Source organism: Eschscholzia californica, unplaced genomic scaffold (genome assembly GCF_041429995.1).
Source record: "Eschscholzia californica isolate CP2 unplaced genomic scaffold, dmEscCali1.0.p SCAF_3, whole genome shotgun sequence".
NCBI classification, from domain to species: domain Eukaryota; kingdom Viridiplantae; phylum Streptophyta; class Magnoliopsida; order Ranunculales; family Papaveraceae; genus Eschscholzia; species Eschscholzia californica.
The window spans coordinates 47,106,598-47,132,570 of record NW_028238420.1 but is presented as its reverse complement, the minus strand read 5'-3'; the positions used below and the strand labels follow the sequence as shown (position 1 = coordinate 47,132,570).

Here is a 25,973-nt window from a genome sequence, read left to right as displayed (position 1 = left end):
GTATACACGAACGACATCAATATTCCTCTCCATTTTCATCACACCCTTCCGTGAACATACCTCTAACCAATATATCACCCCAAAGTATATGTATGGGTCATGTACGAACTACAACAATATTCCTCTCCATTCTCATCACATCCTTTGGTGAATACATCTCTAACCAAAGGATACACAAATTACTTCTGATACTCATGATACTTCAAATTTAGAGTTGCATCCCAATTCATCTCGTACTTAAGATGGTCGCCTAGTTCGCCCAACTTCACCACTATTATTATTAAGTTGTTTCTTCACAACAAAGACAAAACGAAAAAGAGATCCAGAGGTAGAGAGAAAGAGAGTGACGAGTGCGGTTCTTGAAGAGAGAAGAAAATAAAGGGAAGAGGGAAGAAATGAAGGAACTATGCTTTTACCTTAACTTGCGTAAAAAGAAGACATTAACTCTGTGGTGGGATTTTGGCCTGGAAATCCGAAACCCGTCCGCGAATTGTCCGAGTCCGAAGGGTCCGTGACCGTCAGATGCCCGAGTCGGTCCGTACTCGCCCGACCGAAAGAGCTTAAGAGGGCGGACACGGGCATAGGTCCTTACCCGGTGATCTGACCGAGTCCGCCCGCTTATATAGTATGCCCGATCGAACACGTCCATACTCGTCCGTTTATCCTACCCGTTACACCCGCCAGCCTATATGATTGATTTTAAGCCTTAGATTTTTAGGATTAGCTATAACCGTTAGATTTAAAGAGTAAAAATATATATAACTCTAGAAATAACTTTTCTTTATCTTTTCTTTGCCTCTCTACTTCTCTAGTCTCTCTCTGTTCCAAAATCTCAATATCTCATCAGTAACCTTAGAATCCACAATACACCGATCGGAATCCATGAGAAGAAGAATAGAACCGATTGTAATCCATGAGAGCTCAATGATTATCTTTTAATTTTGTATTTATTTACTTTTTAAAATTATAAACTGGGAGTTTAGAAAGTTGTATTTAGCTGCTAAACAGTTTTAATTTCGAATATAAATTTCTTTATTTGTTCATTAGTGACTGGTAAAGGACAGACACTTTGTTGGAAAAAATCTGAAATGTCTGCTCATTTTGTCCGGATGTCCGAGTGGACACTTAAGACTTGTGCCTGTTCCGCCCGGATCGATTGAGTAAGTGTTTGTTTCCCTCCAGTCCGGACTGATTTACTACCGCCACCGCGAGGGACAAGTAAAGTTAAAGGAACAAGAATTAGCCAGATACCTTGTGTGGCTTGCCGTAGTTTTTAGATTGGTGGATCAGTATGTTTAGTTTTTGTTGTTCCAAAATGTTAAATATTTTGAAGACACCTTAGGTGTTGGTAAAAGCATACTACAAAACTGTTGTTAGTGGGCGCGATTTTGTTCGACTCGGGTCAATGATCATTGGCTCGAGCACTCTATAAGCATCTAGCCAGCATCCGGGATAAATTAGTATCCGTTTTATGGCCAACATCCGTTTCTATTGATAGCTTTCCGACTATTTATCAGCCAGATGTCGGCAATGATTAGTCTCCAATCAGAACAATCTCGTGTAACATCTTACATTCTTACTTCGCCCCTGTCCTAGTGTCACGTGCATATTGTTGAGCATGCATATGACGTGACAAGTGCTAGGAGCACGTACGAGCATATAGGCCGTAGGGCCGAATACGAGGTCGAGATAGGGCAAGAGTGCCAAGCAAGCTTCCTTAGGCCATGCACGGGACGCCCGTGGCATTCAAGACTTTGTCAAGGATACGAAGGGTCATTTGGACGAGAGTATGCCTGGTTAAAAGGATTGATGTTTCCTTGTGGAAATAGGCAAAACAAGAAGTTTGCACCTTAGGAGGGGGTGGTCTCCCTTCCTCATATGCATCCAGCATATGCCAAGACCTCGTGGATGGGAGCTCGCCCATCCTTAGCATGGTATGCACGAAAGTGAGCATCCTCGTGGCGCAACCCATGAGGCCGGCCTAGCGTATGCGAGAGAAGCATATTGCACGGGTTCCCTTGTCATAGGAAATGGCTCGGGACAGTACCTGGAGATAGGTTACTGCGGATTCCTTTGGAAAAGGTGTTGCATGTTCTCATGCCATGGCGAGGCGTGCGTCGTGCTAGCATATTCCATAAGGAGGATTGAGCTATTCAAGGTGCCAAGCCTTGATGTGCTATGTTGGGCATGAGGTAGCTTATCAGAGATGGATGCTCCTATGCCCAATGTCCGGATGGTAGCCGAGATGATAGGTGACGGATGCTTGAGACTAGATGGCAAGATCCGCATATGCGGCTTGGTGTGCTCCGCACGTATGTTGGTATCCTTTATAGTGGGCGAGAGTCTATGACTCAAGGAAGCGTTATACGGGACGGCTCGAGCTATGCTCGTAGTTTGGGACACGTTGGTGTCATGCCGCATTATTGGTTGGGAACCAAGGTGACTTGATAGTCGAGATGCTCCGAATATGTTCGGGAAGGCTGGCTATGCGTTAGGAGGGAATGCATAGCGCCGCACGGCACGTTAGGATTTGATATTCCGCACTATCGACCCGTGTCTTTGAGCATAATATGCCGGGTCGACCTAACGGGACAATAAGGCCGTGACAATTGGTATCAGAGCCTGGATATCAGGCTATAGGTTATGGTGCTCTGATCCCATATGAGAATTGTGATCAGAGCCTGGGTGACAGGCAAGAGTATTGCGCTCTGATCCTAGATGAGAAATGGATGTCAGAGCCTGAGCTACAGGATGAAGATGCACGAGTGAAGATGTATTGCATCCTGATAACCATTTAACAATTGGTGTAATAGCCTAGTGGATAGGCAACGTGTATATTGCTCTGGTCCTTGTGATAGATGGATCAAGAGCTTGATAGCTTACGAGATATGTTCCAAGAGCCTAGTTATAGTGGCAAATGGATGTGTTTTGGGAGCTTGAGAATACAAGCCCGAAGATATGCATAAGAACATGTGGTATGTTTGGAAGCATACTTCTAGAGCCTGGAGGGCAGGTTCAAAGAGATGGTATCTATGCTCGAAGAGTTGACGAAGAGCTTAGTGATTCTCCCACTATGGTATGTGGTATACTGGAGTGTGTATGGAGAGCTGTGTTGAGAGCATGATTCCAAGAGAAGGCTTTCAGAGTGAGATGCATTCAAGATGATATGGTCTCTGAAGCTATGATGCAAGAGAGGGGGCCTTTGTCGAGGGATGCATGGTGCATAAGGCGACGAGAGTCCCGATGGAAGGAATAGGCCGTGTGCACGGATGCTACGGTGGTAGCTATACTTGGGTCTATGTTCCTTTGAACAAGAAGGACATATGCTAGATATGAGATGGAACCGTATTAGCACAAGGAGTCATGTGCAAGCTGTAAGAGTTCAGTGTGACTTGGTGCGCGAGAAGGTACCATATATACTTGAGTCCTTTGGAGGTAAGGACAAGTGCAGAGATGGGATGAACCGAGAATGGCACGGTGAGTCGTGTGCGAGCTTAGTGCAGTAATGCTCAGTACGATTTGGTGCGCATTGGGTACATCATGATATAGAGTCCTTGGAGTGGACAACATGCTTGGTATAGAAGTTTACCAAGATGGCAAGTAGAGTCAGGCTGAGAGCTTGTGGTAAGCTAGTCTGAGTAAGCTTGTTGGATTGGCATCCAAGAGTGGAGCTATGTTGATCCAAGGGATACTTGAGCGTTAGAGCAGGGTATGGCAACAAGGTGTTGAAGGATACTCTCTTATGCTTAAGCCGAAGGTAGCATCGAATGACTTGTGATGTTGTGAGTTCAAGCTACTTACAGAAGACAGTGGTCAAAAGTAAGATAGATGGACAGAGTACATCGTTGGACAAGTTGGTGCTAGATCAAGTTGTGCTTATGTGGTATGGTGCACGATAGAGTTCGGCACGGAGCATTGTAAGCGCATTTGAGTTCCAAAGAGAGCGGACTCACTTGAGATGAGACATGGATATGCTAACACGTTTGTGTGTGGTATGTCGCATGAGTGCTATAAGCCGAAACCAACATTGAAGCTTATGGACATATTGGTGTGAAGTCTAGATGACAGATTCACGAGACCAAGTGAAGTACTGATGGTAGTTGGAACCGAGTTCAAGCCGTCAAGTAATATGAGGGTCGTTGTATCTGAAGTGGATCGGCCCATGTTTGAGTTATGCATTGGAGGTAAGTTGGAACCGAGTTCAAGCCTACAGTGTGCAATGAGTACGTGGTGACTGAGAAGAGATCAGCTCACGTTTGGGATTTCAGGATGGTGTGTCGTGGTGACATTGAGCATCGTCCAATTCTGGTGATAGTTGGAACTAAGTTCATATCGTCAGATACATATGACAACGTCGAGTTTGCAGTTGAGTTGTAAGCCGTATGGTGCTGCATGAGATGTGTTGGAACTTATGCGGTGGTACGTTCGGATGTGTTCAAGAGGGACACGAGCCTACCAAGATGCTCGGGTTAAGGAGCATCGCCAAAGATTAAATGGCAAGTGTGTGTCTAGATGCAGTCAGAGAGGACGTTCCCCAGAGTATGCCAATGGTGGATGGTTTGGTACCATGTAGTTCTCGCAGAGAGAAGCTACCGTGCTCGTTTCAGTGGACATCGAAGGCAACACGACAATTTCCCGAGGAAGGGATGGCACGGATGATGCCGGGCGCATGGGGCGCGAGCGCGGAGGCGCGGGTTTGAGATGTGCACAGAGGTGCAGGCGCGGAGGCGCATACGAGGCAAGGGTCGTCGAGAGAGGGGCGACATTGTGAAGAGGTCAAGTGGTATACACTCAAGGGTACAAGTAGTGGATACGTAGGTACTAGAGTGCACTTGATGTTGGGGACAGTGGTTAAAACGAGGGTCTCAATGAACAAGCAAACCAAGGAGTCAGAACGTGGAGTACATGGGTACGTTGGGTCTGATCCAGAGGTGAGTGACATTGAAGACGAGTTGCTTCGCGATGGCAACATTGCGAGCACATGGCAAGACGCAGTGGCGTCGAGATGCTAACTCGGGTGAAGGCAACGGTTGCTGAGGTACCAGGGTGATGAGTTGTGTCGCAGTTCACTGCGATACGCATGGCAAGATTGGTCACAAAAGCAGAGATAGAAAGTGACAATCGAGATGCCAACTCAAGGTGAAGCCGAGGAGGTGAGGTACCTGAGTCGAGGAGCGGTAAGGGCCGGTACGAAGAGGGCGAACCCGAGGGGGAGCCAACATTTGAGGCCAAAGAGGGCAACATTGAGCATGGATGAATGGTACGGAAGACCATTATCCTAAGGCATTGGAAGATGCAGAGTAGAAGACTGAAGTAATCCTGCGGGATGCCTACACGATGAGACTGTGTAGTTCGCACGGAGGTGCGGTATGCCGAAGACATGAAGGTGCAGTGGTAGCATCGGAGTTGAGGCAGAAGATTGAAGTACTCCAAACTTAGTCGACGAGGACGTCGACATTACAAGTGGGGGAGTATGTCACGTGCATATTGTTGAGCATGCATATGACGTGACAAGTGCTAGGAGCACGTACGAGCATATAGGCCGTAGGGCCGAATACTGTAGGGTTTTGTGTATCTCATACACTACCTAGTGTTGTAAGCGGAATCTCAAACATCTCATGTTTAACACTAGATTGCCCAGGACCTATATGCATAAACTAATCAATGAACTAGAGAGGGATAAATACCTTAACGCGTTTTTCCCTCGAACCATTCCAATCGCATGCAAAGATCGAGAGCTCCAACTGTAGCTCCTCTACTTGAGACACCGAGTGAATAGACTTGATCTCCCTTCCTTTCAGACTGCTAGGACTTAATAGAAGGTTGAGAAGAACTCTTCTTCTTGACTAGATTGATAGAATGGGAACTTTTTCTCTATATTCCTCTCTCTCCAATAGCTGTATATTCAGAGAGAGAGAGAGCTGTATAATTTTCCTTAGAGAAAAATCCACACCTTTTCTGTTCTCAACTGACCCAATATATAGACAAACCCTAATTAGAATCTCATTCAGATTAGGTTTTCTATTTTCTGGGTCACAGAAAAGATAATTACCAAAATACCCTTTTTGGGGTATTTTGATAATCCCCTTAAGTGTGGCCGGCCAGGGCAGCCCACTATGGGCCTTATATGGCCGGCCCACTTACTCTGGTCGGCCATCTCATGGCCGGCCCAAAGAGCCTCCTTTCTATCTTGTCCCGAATCTCCATTCGGACCCTTTTGGCCTTCCCGGTTGAATCCCATCCAACTTAAGCCAGTTCCCGTCTAGTCAATACTCTCTGATCAAGTTACCACTCTTATGTGTAACCCGTTGTAGGATCCGGTCTATGTTAGCCTCGAATCAACTCCTTGATCCGATGATCGTAGTTGGCTTCTAGCAAAGCATTACGACCCCTAATTGGACCGGACTGGATGATCTTTACGTGCGGTCATCGTTATCCTAACTGACAAATTGATCGCATTGCCACCTTGGTCGAAGGACACTCCTTCGGAAGGACATCTCCTTCAGACCGAACGAATAAATCCTTCAGTCTCCCACTTGTACTTAGAACAAGTGCAATGCTCGATTCCCATGTCGCTTAGTATCCCATCTGATACGTCACACGTTTCAGACTTTCTTGATCCAGAGAACAACTGTCAAACCAAATGATTAACTCTTAATCCATTTGAGTGTGGCCACACATTTCCAGTTGCTTCTCCTCAAGTGGCCCGGAGATACTTATCCCTAACTTAATAGGAGGACATCATCCAGTCTTGTACTCCCACTTAACTTCATGTCTATCCTGTCTCCCCCAGTATGCTGCCTTTATAACCTCCTTTTACGGCGCGGCGTTTGACAGTACCAAAGCTCGACATTCCTTACATAAGATGAGTGGAGCACTCATGTTTACGGAATCTCTCCAATCTTGCCTATGAGAGTTTGTGACGCCTTTTCCAACTCCTTGGAAAAACTCTCATCTTTGGGTTAATCCAATGTAGATTCCCCAATCTACATCCATGTAATTGACTTAAATACTATATTCCTATAGCCCATGGAACTGCGCTATCAGTCAATTCCCATGCTAGCCTTCTTAAGTCATTGTTGTCCATGCAATGACCTGGACTAGGGACTTAATAATGAATCTATTCCACGTTCACTTAGTGGGGTTCCATTCACCAGATCACGTATCTGATAAACCCACCTGGAATTCCTCATTATTTTGGACCGTCATTAAACACTAAACCATTATTTAACGACAGAAATAAACTCTTTATTTCTTTTTATTGAATGTAGCTAATTGATTACATGAAAAACCCTTTTTCATTAATCCAATTACAACCTAAAGCCATTCATCGATGCGCTTTATACCTATGCCCCTTCTATGACTCTCATACTTGGGCTGAGGCAGTGGTTTAGTTAACGGATCGGCAACGTTGTCGTCCGTATCGACTTTGCAAATGACCACATCCTTTCGCTCAGTGATTTCCCTAATCACGTGGTACTTCCTTAGGATATGTTTGGATTTCTGGTGTGCCCTTGGTTCCTTAGCCTGGGCGATAGCTCCATTGTTGTCACAATATAGAGTAACCCCATTCTCTATGCTAGGAACTACACCAAGTTCGGAGATAAACTTCTTTATCCAAACTCCTTCCTTCGCTGCTTCCGAAGCGGCAAGGTATTCTGCTTCCGTAGTAGAGTCTGCTACAGTAGTCTGCTTTGAGCTCTTCCAGCTTACTGCTCCTCCGTTTAGACAAAAGACATATCCCGACTGCGATCGGAAATCATCTCTGTCTGTTTGGAAGCTCGCATCCACATGGCCTTCCACGATTAGTTCGTCTTTCCCGCCATACACCAAAAAGTGATCCTTAGTCCTTCTCAAGTACTTCAGGATATTTTTGGCTGCGGTCCAGTGTTTCTCCCCTGGATTAGATTGGTAACGACTACACATACTCAAAGCATATGAGACGTCTGGGCGAGTGCAGACCATGGCGTACATGATAGATCCTATTGCCGAAGCATAAGGCACCTTTTTCATGTGTGCTAGCTCATCAGGATCTCGGGGACACTGAGTCTTGCTAAGCGTCGTACCATGTGTCATGGGTAGGAATCCTCTCTTAGAGTCTTCCATCTTGAACCTCCCAAGAACCTTATCTATATAAGTCTCTTGACTAAGTCCAATCATCCTCCTCGATCTATCTCTATAGATCTTGATGCCCAATATATATTCTGCATCTCCTAGGTCTTTCATTGAAAAACACTTCCTAAGCCACTCTTTCACGGAGTCAAGCATAGGAACGTCATTTCCAACGATCAGTATGTCATCCACATACAGGACCAAGAAAACTAGGTTGCTCCCACTAACCTTCTTGTATACACAAGATTCCTCTTCATTCTTCAGAAAACCAAACTCTTTGATTTTCTCGTCGAATCGAAGATTCCAGCTCCGACTTGCTTGCTTCAACCCGTAGATGGACCTTTGAAGCTTGCAAACCTTTCCAGCATTCCCGGAATCCTCAAAACCCTCAGGCTGTGTCATGTACACATCCTCTTCCAGTTTACCGTTCAGGAAGGCGGTTTTGACATCCATTTGCCAAATCTCATAATCATAATGAGCTGCAATTGCTAGAATAATCCTAATGGACTTAAGCATCGCGACAGGGGAAAAGGTTTCTTCGTAGTCTATACCCTGGACTTGTCTGTAACCTTTTGCCACCAGTCTAGCTTTGAAAACGCTCACGTTTCCATCCTTGTCTGTTTTCATCTTGAAAATCCATTTGCATCCTATGGGTTTTACTCCATCGGGCAAATCAACCAAGTTCCAAACTTGATTCTCAGACATGGATTCCATTTCGGATTTCATGGCTCCCAGCCATTTTTCGGAGTCTGGGCTCGTCATAGCTTCTTCGTAGGTGCTGGGTTCGTTATCCTCTACCAACAACAACTCTTGTCGTTGAGACAACTCAATCAGCCTTGCGGACCTACGCGGGGCTTGAACAACAGGTGAGACACTCTCAACTCCTTGAGGGTTCTCCTGCGAATCACATTCGCTCTGCGCGGGAGGATCTCCGAGATCTACCATCTCATCCCCTCTTTCCTCTTCTATCGGCTCATAATAGTTAGGAATCGCGACTTCTGACATCGGTGCAACGGTGTCAGTTTGTTGCTCAGATCGAACCTCTTCGATCTCTATATTTCTCCCACTTGTCTTCTTGGAAAGGAACTCCTTTTCAAGGAAGACACCATCACGAGCAACAAACACTTTGTTCTCTGACGGGTTGTAGAAGTAATACCCCTTTGTCTCTTTCGGATAACCGACGAAGAGACACTTGTCTGATCTTGGTGCTAGTTTATCTCCTTGTAAACGCTTTACATAAACATCGCAACCCCAGACTTTGAGAAAAGACAACTTTGGAACCTTTCCAGTCCACATCTCATGTGGCGTCTTTTCTACAGCTTTTGACGGAGCTCGGTTAAGTGTGAAAGCAGCCGTTTCTAGAGCATACCCCCAGAAAGTGTTAGGAAGATCGGCTAAGTTCATCATCGATCGAACCATGTCCATCAATGTTCGATTCCTCCTCTCGGACACACCGTTCATCTGAGGTGTTCCTGGAGGAGTGAGTTGTGAAACTATTCCACAACTCCGAAGATGATCCTCAAACTCTTGACTCAAATACTCACCACCTCGATCCGATCGAATGGCTTTTATTTTCTTGCCAAGCTGATTCTCTACTTCATTCTGGAATTGTTTGAACACTTCAAACGATTCCGACTTATGCCTCATTAGATACACGTAACCATATCTAGTGAAGTCATCAGTGAACGTAATGAAGTAGCCATAGTTACCTCTCGCGAGTGTACTCATAGGTCCGCATACATCCGTATGTATCAGTCCTAAGGGTTCACTCACCCGATCTCCTTTCCCTTTGAAGGACGATCTTGTCATCTTGCCCACTAAGCATGGCTCACATGTATCGTACGATTCCAAATCACACGATCCCAGAAGTCCATCTGCATGAAGCTTCTGCATGCGTTTCATGTTAATGTGACCCAAACGACAATGCCAGAGATAACTTTGGTTAGAATCATGAGTACGAAGCCGTTTCGTGTCTATGTTCAGGATTTCGTCTTCTATGTTCACAACATAAAGACCATTACGCAGCTTAGCACTGGTGTAGAACATCTCACCCTTGTATAAAGAACAACTCTTGTCCTTTATTATAGCGTGATATCCCTCTTTGTCTAACACCGACGCAGAGATGATGTTCCTCGATATAGTCGGTACGTAATAGCAATTACGTAGCACTAATATCAACCCAGTCTCTAAACTGAGCTCGAAAGTTCCTACAGCCACAGCAGCAACTCTTGCCTTGTTTGCGACTCGTAGAACCATCTCGCTCTTTGTCAGATACCTGACCTCCTTGAGCTCATCTAATTCTGAAATTATATGAGCTCCACATCCGGTATCATATACCCATGAGGGAGAGTCAGCCATATCTGCCAAATTGACCTCTATAACATAGGCACCGACTTCCACTTCCCTTTCTGGTAGCTCTATTACGCTTTCTTTCTTTGAAGCATCGAGAACTCTTCTCTGATCTTCTTCCCAATCTAGAAAGTCGTATAGATCTCTATCTAAACGTGAACTAATCCTATTTGCCATCTCTACTCTACAGAAACAAAATAAGGATTTTGCTAAGTACTACATTCAATGTTTTCGCAAAAACACTTTTTGCCATATTATTCAACGAAAAACGTCCCCCTATGAATAATACGATTCCAAGACCCCATTCCTGTGAAGCTAAGCGTACTTTGGCACTGCCCTTAACTTCACCCTCCTGGGTGAGTAACTCCTTACTGATCATATCTCATATGACTCTTGGTTGATGAATAACACTTATGTGTTAAATTCATCCTTTTGCCTCGAAATCCAAAACTCTTTTGCTGACTCGTTGAGAATAACCATTTAGACATGTAGACCTCTTCATAGGTCTACCCGTATTGTCCCGAGGTAAAAGATGGCACCCTGCTTTGGCATGACCCACCATCGATGAACAAGGGCGCAACAGGTGTCTTAATCTGGGTAGGCATTACTCAAAATTCTTTTTGGGGACTCTTACGTTTTTGTTTGCATGCATTACTGTGAACTCTAACATAATCATACACCACACAAAACGTAAATAAGTAAATGCGCGCGAGAAAATAAATCAAGCAGATATGATCCTAGTATGGCCCCTAACCTAAAAGATCTAATCTTCTTAGGTTCTTTGCTTGTTTAACCTCCGTTCGCCTGGATCTCCATCCTCAAACATCCATTGAATTCTCCCACTCGAACCACGATCTCATCCTTTGGCTCTTCGATGGACTCAATTGTACCCTTAAACTCTAATTACAAGACTCAACGATTCGCAGATCGTATAAAACTTGAAATTAAATTAATTACAACGGGCACCCATCCGTGCTTAAAAACAAGATAGAACAATTCTATGGCCATACTAGAACCCGCATTCACATCCATACACACATAATAATATGACATTCATAAAACACCCAAGTATGTATGAGATTCGCTTACTTAGGTCGAATCTAGGTTTGCTATGTTCTAGATAACTATTCGGGAGATACTACCGACATCTCTATGTCTAACGTGCCTTAAGTCTAATTATCTCATAATTCTGACTAATGGCTCGTTCTGGTTTTATCCTAAAAGATTTTGAAATCGTTTTGGAAAAACTCCGATTCGGGCTTTGGTGGGCCCGGGTCGCTTTCGGAAAAAATATGGTCAAAGTTGGCAGAAGAAAATAACCTCCCACTTAAGTCAAGGCCCAAAAGACCCGAGTCCAACTCCAAAGACTTAAGTCAAACTTGGTCAAGGGACCCTTTGACTTGACCCAGTCAAGTCTCGGTCAAGGTCTGAACCAAGGTCAGACCCGGACTGGCACGTTCCAGACCGTGCCTTGTCCCTCAGGTGGTCGCGTCCTGGCCCTAGGCCAGACGCTTCCATCCCAGCAGACGCGTCCTAGACGCTCTGCCCAAGTCTGTGCTCCTCGGACTCCCAGTCCGAGGTAGCTTCTGGTCTCACCAGACGCGTCCCAGACGCTATATAGAAGGTCTGTCCTGGTCGCGTCCGGATTCTCAATCCGAGACGCGTCCGGACATGTCTCTGTGGTCGCGTCTGGAAGACGCGACCTCAGGTGCTGGACGCGGATCCTTCGGGATCCCTGTCCGAGACGCTCTCGGACTCCCAGTCCGAGACGCTCTCGGACGCGTCCTCTGTCCGAGAAACTCTCGGACGCGTCCTAATCCGAGACGCTCTCGGATTCCCAGTCCGGGAAGGACTGGGACGCGTCCTGAGCGTCCGCGACTGGCCAGACGCGTCCTGGTCAGTCCGGTCTCTGGACAGCACCCTGTTTTCCTCTAATTTTCGAAAAAACTCCAACTTTTGCTGCTGTTTTGATGATTCTTCATCCAAAACTCAGCAATTTGAAAACTCTTTTTCAAAAAACCATCCACTTTAAAATTTTATTTTGAAAACTCTTTTCAAAAACACCAAATCTTAAAGATTTCCATTGAAACTCTTTCAATCTTCTATCAGATTAAGTCTAAATCTAATTTAAACTAATCAATTCTATGTCTAAATCCCTATTTAAACATAAAATAATCTAATCAATCAAGCTCGAATCTAATTCGACTAGTCAGAGATAGTTTCATGCAACCGGCTCGTGATGCCACTGTAGGGTTTTGTGTATCTCATACACTACCTAGTGTTGTAAGCGGAATCTCAAACATCTCATGTTTAACACTAGATTGCCCAGGACCTATATGCATAAACTAATCAATGAACTAGAGAGGGATAAATACCTTAACGCGTTTTTCCCTCGAACCATTCCAATCGCATGCAAAGATCGAGAGCTCCAACTGTAGCTCCTCTACTTGAGACACCGAGTGAATAGACTTGATCTCCCTTCCTTTCAGACTGCTAGGACTTAATAGAAGGTTGAGAAGAACTCTTCTTCTTGACTAGATTGATAGAATGGGAACTTTTTCTCTATATTCCTCTCTCTCCAATAGCTGTATATTCAGAGAGAGAGAGAGCTATATAATTTTCCTTAGAGAAAAATCCACACCTTTTCTGTTCTCAACTGACCCAATATATAGACAAACCCTAATTAGAATCTCATTCAGATTAGGTTTTCTATTTTCTGGGTCACAGAAAAGATAATTACCAAAATACCCTTTTTGGGGTATTTTGATAATCCCCTTAAGTGTGGCCGGCCAGGGCAGCCCACTATGGGCCTTATATGGCCGGCCCACTTACTCTGGTCGGCCATCTCATGGCCGGCCCAAAGAGCCTCCTTTCTATCTTGTCCCGAATCTCCATTCGGACCCTTTTGGCCTTCCCGGTTGAATCCCATCCAACTTAAGCCAGTTCCCGTCTAGTCAATACTCTCTGATCAAGTTACCACTCTTATGTGTAACCCGTTGTAGGATCCGGTCTATGTTAGCCTCGAATCAACTCCTTGATCCGATGATCGTAGTTGGCTTCTAGCAAAGCATTACGACCCCTAATTGGACCGGACTGGATGATCTTTACGTGCGGTCATCGTTATCCTAACTGACAAATTGATCGCATTGCCACCTTGGTCGAAGGACACTCCTTCGGAAGGACATCTCCTTCAGACCGAACGAATAAATCCTTCAAATACGAGGTCGAGATAGGGCAAGAGTGCCAAGCAAGCTTCCTTAGGCCATGCACGGGACGCCCGTGGCATTCAAGACTTTGTCAAGGATACGAAGGGTCATTTGGACGAGAGTATGCCTGGTTAAAAGGATTGATGTTTCCTTGTGGAAATAGGCAAAACAAGAAGTTTGCACCTTAGGAGGGGGTGGTCTCCCTTCCTCATATGCATCCAGCATATGCCAAGACCTCGTGGATGGGAGCTCGCCCATCCTTAGCATGGTATGCACGAAAGTGAGCATCCTCGTGGCGCAACCCATGAGGCCGGCCTAGCGTATGCGAGAGAAGCATATTGCACGGGTTCCCTTGTCATAGGAAATGGCTCGGGACAGTACCTGGAGATAGGTTACTGCGGGTTCCTTTGGAAAAGGTGTTGCATGTTCTCATGCCATGGCGAGGCGTGCGTCGTGCTAGCATATTCCATAAGGAGGATTGAGCTATTCAAGGTGCCAAGCCTTGATGTGCTATGTTGGGCATGAGGTAGCTTATCAGAGATGGATGCTCCTATGCCCAATGTCCGGATGGTAGCCGAGATGATAGGTGACGGATGCTTGAGACTAGATGGCAAGATCCGCATATGCGGCTTGGTGTGCTCCGCACGTATGTTGGTATCCTTTATAGTGGGCGAGAGTCTATGACTCAAGGAAGCGTTATACGGGACGGCTCGAGCTATGCTCGTAGTTTGGGACACGTTGGTGTCATGCCGCATTATTGGTTGGGAACCAAGGTGACTTGATAGTCGAGATGCTCCGAATATGTTCGGGAAGGCTGGCTATGCGTTAGGAGGGAATGCATAGCGCCGCACGGCACGTTAGGATTTGATATTCCGCACTATCGACCCGTGTCTTTGAGCATAATATGCCGGGTCGACCTAACGGGACAATAAGGCCGTGACACTAGGACCCAAGTTTGTTTACAGGGGATCATAGCTTGATTCTCGTCTTAAGGGACTGTCTCCCTTTGCTGCGGCAAGCTCCTTTGCTGCGGCAAGCTATACTAATTTTCTAGATTTCCCTTTGATTCCCGAGGGTATATATGGGATATGTACTTCCCTAGTTGTCACACATGGTTTGCCTCTATTTTTTCGGCTCCTTATCACCTTCACCCTTTTTAGCAATTCCTTCGCGAAGATTTGCTAGCTTCGTTTGATATTTATACCCAGGCTATGTCAACGGTTTCAGTTACCAGGTATCTGACTCATTTCTTTTATGTGAGATTCAAGTTGAGACGATCTATTGTTTAGAGAACGCTGTCAGGATAATCCAGAATCATCTTTGAGTGTCAGTTTTATCCATCTTCAATATTACATGATGTTAAGATATAAGTTTCATCTTTCATGTAACAACTATACAATTTTTTCTTTTTAAGATATCGACTATGATTTACATTAGTCATTACAAGACATTTATAGATCATCAAGATGTGATAGTCACGATAACCGCTTGAGAGAGAAATCAATAATTAAATAGGGCGATATAAGTTTCATCTTTCATGTAACAATTATACAATTTTTTTTTTAAGATGTCGACTATGATTTACGTTAGTCATTACAAGACATTTATACATCTTCAAGATGTGATAGTCACGATAACCGCCTGAGAGAGAAACCAATAATTAAATAGGCCTAAAGCCCGACAAACTTATTACTGTTTATACCTTTAATAACCCAAATTCAATAACCATGATTCCACTTACCCCGGGAATCGAACCCGGGACCTCCACAATTTTAGAATTTATGTTAGCACTATCAACCACTTGGGCAACCAGAATGCAGAATATCTTACTAATCAAAGACATTTCACGCAATTATGTGATTTTAATTTTAATTTTCATGTTTTGTATTGTTTGTAGTATAATAGTTTAATGCAAATTTTTTCAACAAAGAAAAAGAAAAACAAAAAGAAAAGAACAACTACTTCAGCATTCTTCATAACCTTTTTTTTTTATGAAATTCTTCATAACTTGTACATAAACACAACAAATACCTAAAACTAAAACCACGGATCAAAATTTAAGCAATTTTTTAGAAGTAGATAACAATTAGAATCTACGATAATGAAAATATTGGCAGCAAAAGGTCCGAAACTGGTAAAATTCAATACACACATTCAGAGTTCCATTACAATAGCTTATTATTGTAGTCTTCTTAAAATATCTCCAACACCCAGTGTCCCGATCGAAAACCTTGAAACAAGATCAAGTCTATATGCGAAAGCAAACAAACCATATTGTAGTTGTTATAGTAATAAATTGGAGAGGAAAAAGAAGTTGGACGGTTGGACCAAAGGCTAACCCATACTTGACAAATCCGCCATGGAGGTTGTTGGAAATAAGGTATTTTTTTCTTTGTTAAAGGGTCGAAAATGAACATGGGTTTTTAAGCTCAACCCGAAGAAGATATGAGAATTAGCTGAAATTACAGTTCGACTATTAGCAATCTCTTCAGATAAGTCTAGAGGAACTGTGGTTTTAGTAACGAAAGTGGGTAAAGACTGTCTACGTCCGATTCAGACTGGACTTGTTCATTTTTCTAGCATTATAACATGTTTATTAGGGTTATTCCTTCCCACAAAATTAGGGTAGGAATCCGTCCCGTCACCCCACGAGCCAAAATTGTTTGGTTGGGTCGGTACTTACCATAATCAACCAGAACGGCATCGCAATTAGCTGATAGAACATCTCTAGTGCTTCAAAAACCATGATGATGTTCTGAAAAGGCAGATAGTTTAGAGTTCCAAGAAACAATGTCGTGTTTAGGTGGCATAAGAGAACCCTAATAGAGCAGAACCCATACTTCACATCTACCACACATGGTTATACTTGCAATAGAAACTGCAGTAAAATAATAAAAACCTGATTGGATTATATGCCCAAGAACTTGCCCGTCGAAACTTATAGATGGCAAGACTGAAGAGGTCGTTTGATTACTTACCAGTCCAATAGATGTAACCCGCACCAGTAAAATGCTGCCGGTGTGAAGCTTCTATTCGGTATGTAGCCGTAACACTATGGGTGCTTTCCCTGTCTTCTAATAACAATATTTTTTCCTAATAATAATATGAATAATAGTGGAGGATACTCTACATGGAAATCAAATCTCCATTTCCTTATTAAGTAAATCTAAAACAAAGCAAACTTTATTGAACTCTGGGTGTGAACCATTTCCTGCCAGAAACACATTAACACTATCGTTCACTTCGATCCAACTACACCCAAGTTGCTTCTTTAAATCTCTCACCTTCATCCTAACAAAAGTCTTCTCCGCTTTGTTTCTTCTTCCGCTCATCAGATACATTTCAACCAAGATTACATATATTCCAGCATTATAAGGTTCTATTTTTAGAACCAGATCAGTTGCTATCTCGCCCACTTCGATGTTCTTATGTATTTTACAAGCACCACCTAGAGCTCCTCATACACTTGAATTTGCTACTCGCTTCTATTCCGCCTTCTCTTATTTTCATCTATAAAAAACTTTATTTGATTATCTGCCCCACGAGCTTGCTCCTCAAAATCCAAGGATGTCAAGACTGAAGAGGTCGTTAAAATACTTGAAAATGTAGCTTCATCGAGGCATCAACCTCGTTCTTTCATTCTAAATGACAAGTTAAATCCTTCCGCTCCTTGATTATTTTCACCTAATCCGTGGATTGTCGGATTTCATGCTGTTTCGTCTAAATCGGGTATCAGAGAGAATCAATCAAGGCAGAAAAGAAAATAAAGCAATGGATATTGCTTTAACAAATAGATTAGAAGAAGTGAGAGACTAAGTGTAACTCAGCGTGACGAAAGAAAACAACAATTCCAGAACGGGATAGGTAACACCTACCAGACTTAACAGCCCAGTTGATGTAACCCACACCAGTTTGATGCGGTTCTGCCCTAAGACATCCCATTATGTAACGATGATTCCTATGCCTGCTCAACCGTGGGCACGCTGAAAACTAGTTAGAGTGATTTAAAGTTGGTACTTGGAGTAGGTGATTTATCAAGCAAACCTGTAGCCTATTGTGGCAATCAGAGGTAGTTTAGCCGTTCGGTTTCAGTATAGAATCTAAGATGAAGTAAACCTAAAGAACTAAGAATTTCAAGCCAGGACCATAAACCTCAGAAAATATCCATTAATAAAAATTTAGGCAACTTTGGACAAGCAAATATTAAGTAAATTCTTTGATACTTGGAATAGGCAGCAAAGGGATTCTGAAATAGGTCAAACTAAATAAATAGACTAGTTCAGTTTCCCGAAAAAAGAAGAAGGAAAATAATAAATCCTGTTGCAATTTAGAGTTCATCCGAACGCAATAAACATTAATTTATATTCTTACCATAGTGAGGTAATAGAGTTCCCCATTCTCTCCTACTGATTCTCTAGTCAAACTTGGTTGCTCCCTAAGATCACCTCAGTTAGTGTGCTTATATTAGGAAACCACCGTCCACAATCTCTACAACTTAATAAAGGTATTGGTGAATCACCTGTTCGGATATTGTATTTGTGCCAATAAAAATGCGACATACGACTCCAACGAACGGTTTCGAGCTCTGAAACCAATATCTCACCATTATAGAATATGGGTTGAATACCAACTACAGCAATATATCTCTCCATTTTCATCACATCCTTTCTCTTGATTTCCCACTTGTTGTTTTCATAATCATGGAGTACCCATAATATTATTTCAAATCTCGTGGTAACTACAACAAGACTAACTTCATCTTCCACAACACCAAACCAACTACATTCCCACCATGACCTATCATTAATAGGTTTATTTACCATTTCAGATACACTCTTGGGTATTTCAATCATCCTATTCTCTTCTTTATCCAACTTGAATGCAATAATATATCCCTCTCTAGTTAACCAATGTATACTCCCTCGAAAGCAAACCGGACTAGAACTAGTGTACAAAGAGTATTCATTCAATCCGCAATTACCACCATATCTTATCATCGTAGACTTGTTTGAATCTCTCCAACACCCTTGCTCGGGCATGAAAATCTTGAACTTAAAAGCCGTTTGTGCTTCAACCAAGCAAACCACATTGTAGTGATTATTATAGTCATACGGGGCGGAGGATGTTGACCCACCAAAGACTATCCCATAACGACAAAATAATTGTTCCGAAGCCGAAGGAAGAGATGGAATAAGGTGTTTTTTCTTAGTTAAAGGGTTGAAAATGCAAATGTAGTTTTGAAGCTCAATCAAAAGAAGACCATTAGAATTAGCTGAAATGACTGTCGTACTCTTGGCGAATTCTTCAGGTAAGTCCAGAGAAATGGTGGTTTCATTAACGAAAGTGGGTAAAGATTCATCGAAAGATAATTCGACGATATTTCCACCACCCATTGGAAAATTGGGGAAAAAACTAGAAACATGATGAGAATTGGTTTGAAGAGTGGTATGTTTATTTACAAAAAAAGGATGAGAGATTAAAGAGTACCATCTTTTGTTGATTACTTTTAGTTGACCTAATGTTTTAGCTGGCAGTTTTATTAGGGTTTCACCAAGGAGGTTGTCGTCAAGGCTGTCCATTACCATTAACCTGTTGGTTCATAATGGAAAAAAAGAGAGATTTGAGAGAAGAGTGATAAGTACATCAAGATGTTGGTTCATAATAGAGAAGAAGAGAGATTTGAGAGAGAGAGTGATGAGTACCTGAAGATGGTGCTTGCTGATACACCAAACGATGGGGGTTAATCCCAAAAAACAAATTGATGATTTGGAGAAACAAGAAACTTTTCTGTGGAACAAAAATTTGATACCAGTTATTCTTCTTCTTCTACTCCCACTTGACTCACTCCAAGCCACCGCCCTTCTCTCTCTTTCCTCCTCTTGAGACTCACCACTCTTGGAAAAATAGTACACCCCTTCAAAGGGTAGTCGCCCTCCGCATTGCAGAGTATATGCGCTGACCAATTGAGCTACCAGTGGTTGGCATCATCGAACCGTGAAGTTGATTTGAATAAAAATTGAAAAATGAGTATATTTTGGTAGTTAGTAAGGTATTTTGGTGAGTTTAGTCATCTTTAGAGAGACCAAAATAGAATTAGTACTTTTCTTAAGTCACACGAAATCTAACTCTAGGTCCAAGTTGACTCGAGTAACATTTTCTAATACTTTCTTTAATAGTGATTCTGATTCGCCTGGGTTGATTTTAGCTCCATTTTAATAAGAGCATTCAGTTTCATACAAGCTAGAGTCAGACAATGGGAAAAAAACACCACCTAAATAACTATATTTTTTTCAAAGGTGGACTTGAAAAATATATCTTATATTTAACCATCCTAAACAAATCTAATAGAGAAAACTACATGTTCACATTATAATGATGATTTTAAAGATAAAGGATAGAAAAAGTTGGACGGTTCAAGGCTTTTCTTCTTCACTTATTTGGATCCAAACTATCTTTTTGTCTTCTCGAGTTGCCTTATGTTCGGACCCCTTCGCATGTTAGCTCCGGTTTGTAAGCTAGATGCATGCCTGTGTTGTAGCTTCTATTCGGTAGTCGCAACTTTGAGTGCTTTCCCGCCTTCTAATAACAATATTGGAGAACACTCGTCCGAGAACTCAAATCTCCATTTCCATACTAAGTAAATCTAAAACAGAGCAAACTCTATTGAACTCTGGGTGAGAACCGTCTCCTGCAAGAAACACATTCACACTATTGTTCACTTCAATCCAACTACACCCAGGTTGCTTCTTTACTTCTCTCTCCTTCATCCTGACAAGAATCTTCTCTGCGTCGTTCCTCCTTCCGCTCATCAAATACATTTCAACTAAGATTAAATATATTCCAGCATTATTAGGTTCTCTTTCTAAAACCTTATTTGCTGCCATCTCCCCCACTTCGATGTTAATATGAATTCTACAAGCACCAACAAGAGCTCCCCATACACTTGAACTTGGTTCAATTCCGTCTTCTCTCATTTCATCGATAAACTTTAGAGCTTCGTTTATGCAACCGTATCTTCCTAATAGATCGACAATGCAAGTGCAATGCTCACAAGTAGGTTTAATAAAGCATTTATGTATCATGATGTTGAAGTAGTACTTACCATAATCAATCAAACCGGCATGGCAACAAGCTGATAAAACACCAACAAAAGTTATCTGGTCGGCTTTAAAACCCGTCGATCTCATTTGTTTGAACATCTCTAGTGCTTCAAAACCATGCCCATGTTGCGAAAATGCAGATTATCGAGTTCCAAAAACAGTATCGTGTTTTGGTGCGTAAGAGAATCCCAATAGAGAAGAACTTATACTTCCACATCTGCCACACATGGTTATAAGTGCATTACAAACTGCTGTAATATAATCAAAACCTGATTTGATAATCTGCCCGTGAGATTGTTTCCCGAAATCTAAGGATGGCAAGACTGAAGAGTGTTAAAGGCCTTGTTAAAATACTTGTAAATGTAGCTTCATCAGGGCAAGGACCACGTTCTTTCATCCTAAGAAACAGCTTAAGTCCTTCCTCTCCTTGATCATTTTCACCTAATCCGTGGATTGTCGCATTCCATGCTGTTTCATCTAGGTTAGGCATCAGTCGGAATAGCCGGATAGCCATATCAACCTCCGCCAACTCACATACCCAATTAATAAATTTGTCCATGAAACAATTCACTAAGCGGGTATTTTTCAAAAAATGCATGAGCCTCTCCGACGAACCCAATTCTAATCAATCCTGACAAGATTGAATTCAAAGACCTTGGGCTCTTCTCGGGCATCTCGGCGAAAAGCTTCACAGCTTCATTTATCTGTTGACTACCCACTAACCCATTTATCATTTCATTCCAAGTATCTGAATCTCGCTCCGGCATTTTACAAAATAGCCCTTGTGCAATTTCGACTCTATCATTTTCTATATACCCAATGACCATCATATTCCATGCTTTAACATCCCTTTCGGGCATTTCTTGAAACAATATACGACCTTAAAAAAATCCGACCGACACTCGAAATCCCGGATATCATAATAGTATCTGATGCAATATCCTTATTTGGCATTTCATGAAATAACTTCTCTACAACATCCAATGATCCAAAATTCAAAAGGCCAGACATAACCAAATTCCAAGATATCACATTTCTTGCAGGCATTTCTTCAAAAAGAACAATTGCTTCATTGATCAAAGAATTATTAATGTAACCTGCAATCATAGAATTCCAAGAAACAACATCTTTAAATGGCATTTGATTGAAAAATTGCTTAGCAGAATCAGTTTCACCATACTGCATTAATCCAGAAATCATTGTGTTGTATGAGAAGAGATCATGATTAGGCATTTGATCAAATAAATGGGTAGCTTGATTAAATTCTCCATTTTGAAAGTACCCACGAATCATTGAGTTCCATGTTACTGTGTTTCTGTGAGGCATTTTATCGAACAGAATCCGAGCTTCTTCAAACAACCCATTTCTCATGTACTGTGTTATCTTGGTGTTTAGGGGTTTTGGGTCGGTGAGAAATCCGGTGACATGGTTTTCCCGGAGAGAATATGGATATCCAGGAAGTGATTTTCCGGTGAAGGGTTTGAATTTTGGAGGGAAACGAAAGATGAAGAACATAATCCATTAGCTGTAACGGTTAACCAATAGAATGGTCATTTGTGGCTAGGGATGTCAACTGGGCCGGTTTAGAACCGTTCATCCCCTTCCCAACTTCGTCCCATTAGTAAGCGGGTTTTACCATAACCGTCCCAAGGGGTGGATATTCCATTACCATACCCGCTCCAATTAAAAATGAATTAATTTTAGCCCCTTACTTTGTGACCAACTTTCTTTTTGACCCCCTATTTTTATAAATTCAAATATGACTCCCATTTTTAATTTAAATGTCCTAACTGCACTTTCTATATTTATTTTTTCAAAATAAAATACAAAAAAAAACTTCAGTTCCACCTCATTTCCTTCTCCCCACACTTATCTCTCCACGTCACCTTTCCCTATCTCCAACTCACCCCTTTCTCTCTCTCCAACTCGCCTCTCTTCTCCGACGAAGGTCGTCGGCCGGAAAATCTCTTCATTTACCCCTAGAAAAACTCTTCATTTATCCCTCGGGCTTAAAAAAAAGATACCGTGAAAGGACTTTTTTTTTTGTTGAGAACTTGGGTTTAAAATAATCTCATCTGCTGGCCGTAACTGAGTTAGTCGGCGCCTGGCCGACTAGCCGAGTCGACCCTAGTCGGCTCTCAGACGCCGGCTAACTCGTCTAGTGAAATCTTCTAGGACTTCGAGTCCTAGTCGAGCGGCTCTATGCCGCATAGCATGTAAGCGGCGCCGCCTTTTAAAGCATAGGTTACAGTATAATTGTACGAAATCTTTAGTGGTTCAAATGTGTAAAGCGCAATAAAGTACATATAATTTTTTCCACAATACACATTGTTTACATTCTGTTACAGTAACATCGTACGGAATCTTCTATGTACAAGTGTGTGATGTTCAATAAATGGACATACTTCCATGTAAATTACACATCGTTTACATTCTGTTGCAAAAAAATGTACGGAATCTTCTCTGGTACAAAATTGTGATGTTCAATAAAGTACACATGATTTCGTACAAATTACACATCGTTTACATTCCGTTACAAAAAAAACGTACGTTATCTTCTCTGGATAAAAAATGGTATCGTTGCCGGATCTGATATCAAGAGACGTTCTAAACATCAAGATCTGTAACCTAAATCAAATGAAAAATAAAATAATACATGGATACAAACATAACATAATTGAAGATAATGAATTAGTAAACAAGGATTTAATATTAACATATAAAATCGGTTATGAAGATCTTAGAGAGAGAAAATCATGAATAATGATGAATATTTGAAAAGATGATACAGAGATGAAATCGATTATAATGAAAATCATAACTATCTTTAAAGATGATGATGAAAAACATTAAAAAGAAAGACTAAACTTGTTACTTTAACCCCAGAAGCAAATGTTGATCTTAACAATGGTTCGAACGTGAATCTTTGATGATGGAAATCGAAATAAACGATGGAGTTTTCAGCTGGTCTAATAAAGATGAAGCATATTTCAAGACTAAAAAATAGAGGTTGAGTAGATGATTCGGTTTTAGAGAGAGAAAAGTAACAGGGTTTACGTTTTGGAGAAGAATGAAGATAATGATTGCTTTTCATAGAATCGTGATTAGAGAGATAAGGTGGGAGATAAAAGTGGAAACAGATACTTGGAGATTTTGAAGGAAATAAGTTTTTTATATATAATGAAGGTTAGTTTAGGTATTATGATTTAATATGTATTCTAGGGATTTATGTTTTCTCCCGAGATGGTTACAAATGGACTAGATATACATTTACATTAATATTTTGGTTTACAAACCTTTTTTAGGTTTATAGAGGACTAAATGTGTGTTTAGGGTCTGATTTTTGGACTACAAGCCTAAAATTTCAAAGAAGAATGGTTCTTGTTCTCAACCTTCAATGGAGTTCTAGCAGACAAGAAATAAGGGAGATCAAGTTATTTACTCGGGTGTCTCAAGTAGAGGAGCAACAGTTGGAGATCTCATCTTCTTCGGGATAAAGTCATTGGAATCTAGTTCATGGGAAAATGAATCCATATATTCTACTTTCAGTTTCTAGTTCATTATTAGTTCATGCATATGATCCTGGTTAGTTCAGTATACCGAAGTAAATTCAATTGTCTTAAGATTGTTGGTTTTATGTATACCGATTCAACGAATTGACTTAGCGAGTCTCTAACATGATCACTGGTTACTACTGTGATTTTATTTGTAAATCAATTGAAAACACTTTCGTTCTAAATTATTGGGAAAGACTAAAGAATATGACAACTCAATATCTTTCTTATTTATAACCTATAATGTATGTTATATCCAGAACAGATGATTCATAGTCGAATCTCACTATCGATTTAAGATCGGAAAGATGAATTGTACTCCCTTTGTGTTTTCTGATTTATCATTTTAAAAACAACACACTTCTGATTTGAAAAATCAAAATGTCTTTGATTAAGAAATCAGATAGACTAAAAAGGAAAAGAAAAATCGGAGGATAAGGAGAAGAATATTTTTTAAATCGAGGCGAGGTATTCCTCTTTCCTTAAGACAATTGACGTCCTGTATAGTACCAAACAGTTACCGGCATTTGTCTCCCCGGATACAATGATTAACCTTTCGATTCAATGGTACTTCAAATCAGAAAGCAGTCGAACTTGAAAGTATATTAACCTCTGACTTAATGCAAATGGACCAAACTTCTTTGCAATGAAACTCCTTGAAAACTTTGGTAACTCTTCTTCTTAAACACTCTATTATGATCTTCTAAAAATGCTTAATGCTCTGGAAAAAATGGAATGAACTTTGGAGTTCATTTGGGTCCTATACATAGGTTTCGAATAAACACATTAATTAGAGTTACTTCTATTGGGTTTTGGGACGCATATGTTGAGAAAGTAAAGTGACGGGTCACTTGTTTAGCAACAGACATGTCGGTTGGGGTTTGGACCGTCGGATCACGGTCAAAAGCGCGGAGGAAACGCCCCCGTTAGATCTTATGGACTTATCCCGAAACTAGCCCGAAATCTAAAGGAGATCAGTTGTTGGATGGAGTTTCGGGATGATCCCACTCCGTGCCCGACACGGGCTTAACGCGATCTGTTGGATCTGGCGCGCGCATTTGCATGGAGTGAACGCGTGCTGTCCGTTCTGGACGTGTTCTCTTTGTGGAAATGGCCCCCAAACCAACTTTTTCTTATTGCGATTTAGTCCCTTAATTAACCAAACGTCGTCCAAACTTCAGACTTGAATATCTCATTCATCCGGAATCGGATTTGAGTGATTAGCTCTAAACTTAAAAGCTTAACGAGACAAACACAATGGTATGCTTCGTTTCTGAGTTTGACGATTTGAACCGATCCGAAATCGGTTCTGATTCCAACAAATAGTAGCTTGATTTAAGACCAGAAAGAATTCAACACCAAAGAGTACGACATTAGAAGTGAGAGTGACAATTAATTCCTACAAAGAAAGCAATTTTAGAAACAAAATGGTAGAAATCACAAAAGCGTAAGGAAAAAGCGGAAGAGAGAAAAAAATGAGAGATTACCTTGATGAAAGATGAAGAGAGATGAGGATGAAACGGAAACTTCTGGCATATTTTTCTAGACACTACAATATTCATTGTTAAGGAGAGACAACTAAAATAAAGAAAAGAAATAATCTCGAAAATAGTTGATTGTTTCCATTGTAAAAGCAAACGAAAGCGAAGTCT

General features: G+C 41.7%; 1 protein-coding gene, 1 long non-coding RNA gene and 1 pseudogene across 3 annotated transcripts; all 3 read right to left on the bottom strand.

Annotated features, from left to right (window-relative positions):
- Positions 1-1,591: 1,591 nt before the first annotated feature.
- LOC147550978 (uncharacterized) lies at positions 1,592-14,614 on the bottom strand. Its single transcript, XR_015238397.1, has 3 exons — positions 13,682-14,614; positions 2,842-5,557; positions 1,592-2,651 (listed from the first exon to the last, which is right to left on the bottom strand). It is a non-coding gene; the product is annotated as an uncharacterized LOC147550978 (long non-coding RNA).
- A 1,022-nt stretch (positions 14,615-15,636) lies between these two features.
- Positions 15,637-22,321, bottom strand: LOC147550976 (putative F-box protein At1g20795). 2 transcript variants are annotated; one of them, XR_015238554.1, is made up of 3 exons: positions 19,370-22,321; positions 16,646-19,256; positions 15,637-16,545 (listed from the first exon to the last, which is right to left on the bottom strand). XR_015238554.1 is itself a non-coding variant. In XM_086671666.1 (2 exons), the coding sequence occupies exon 2, from the start codon at positions 19,250-19,252 to the stop codon at positions 18,086-18,088; it is 1,167 nt and encodes a 388-aa protein (XP_086527792.1). In that variant the 5' UTR covers positions 19,253-19,256; positions 19,370-22,321; the 3' UTR covers positions 15,637-18,085. The 2 variants fall into 2 exon arrangements, 1 of the variants encoding a protein (XP_086527792.1); XM_086671666.1 differs by having other exon boundaries at positions 15,637-19,256.
- LOC147550977 (pentatricopeptide repeat-containing protein At2g13600 pseudogene) lies at positions 20,282-21,281 on the bottom strand (annotated as a pseudogene).
- Positions 22,322-25,973: the final 3,652 nt, after the last annotated feature.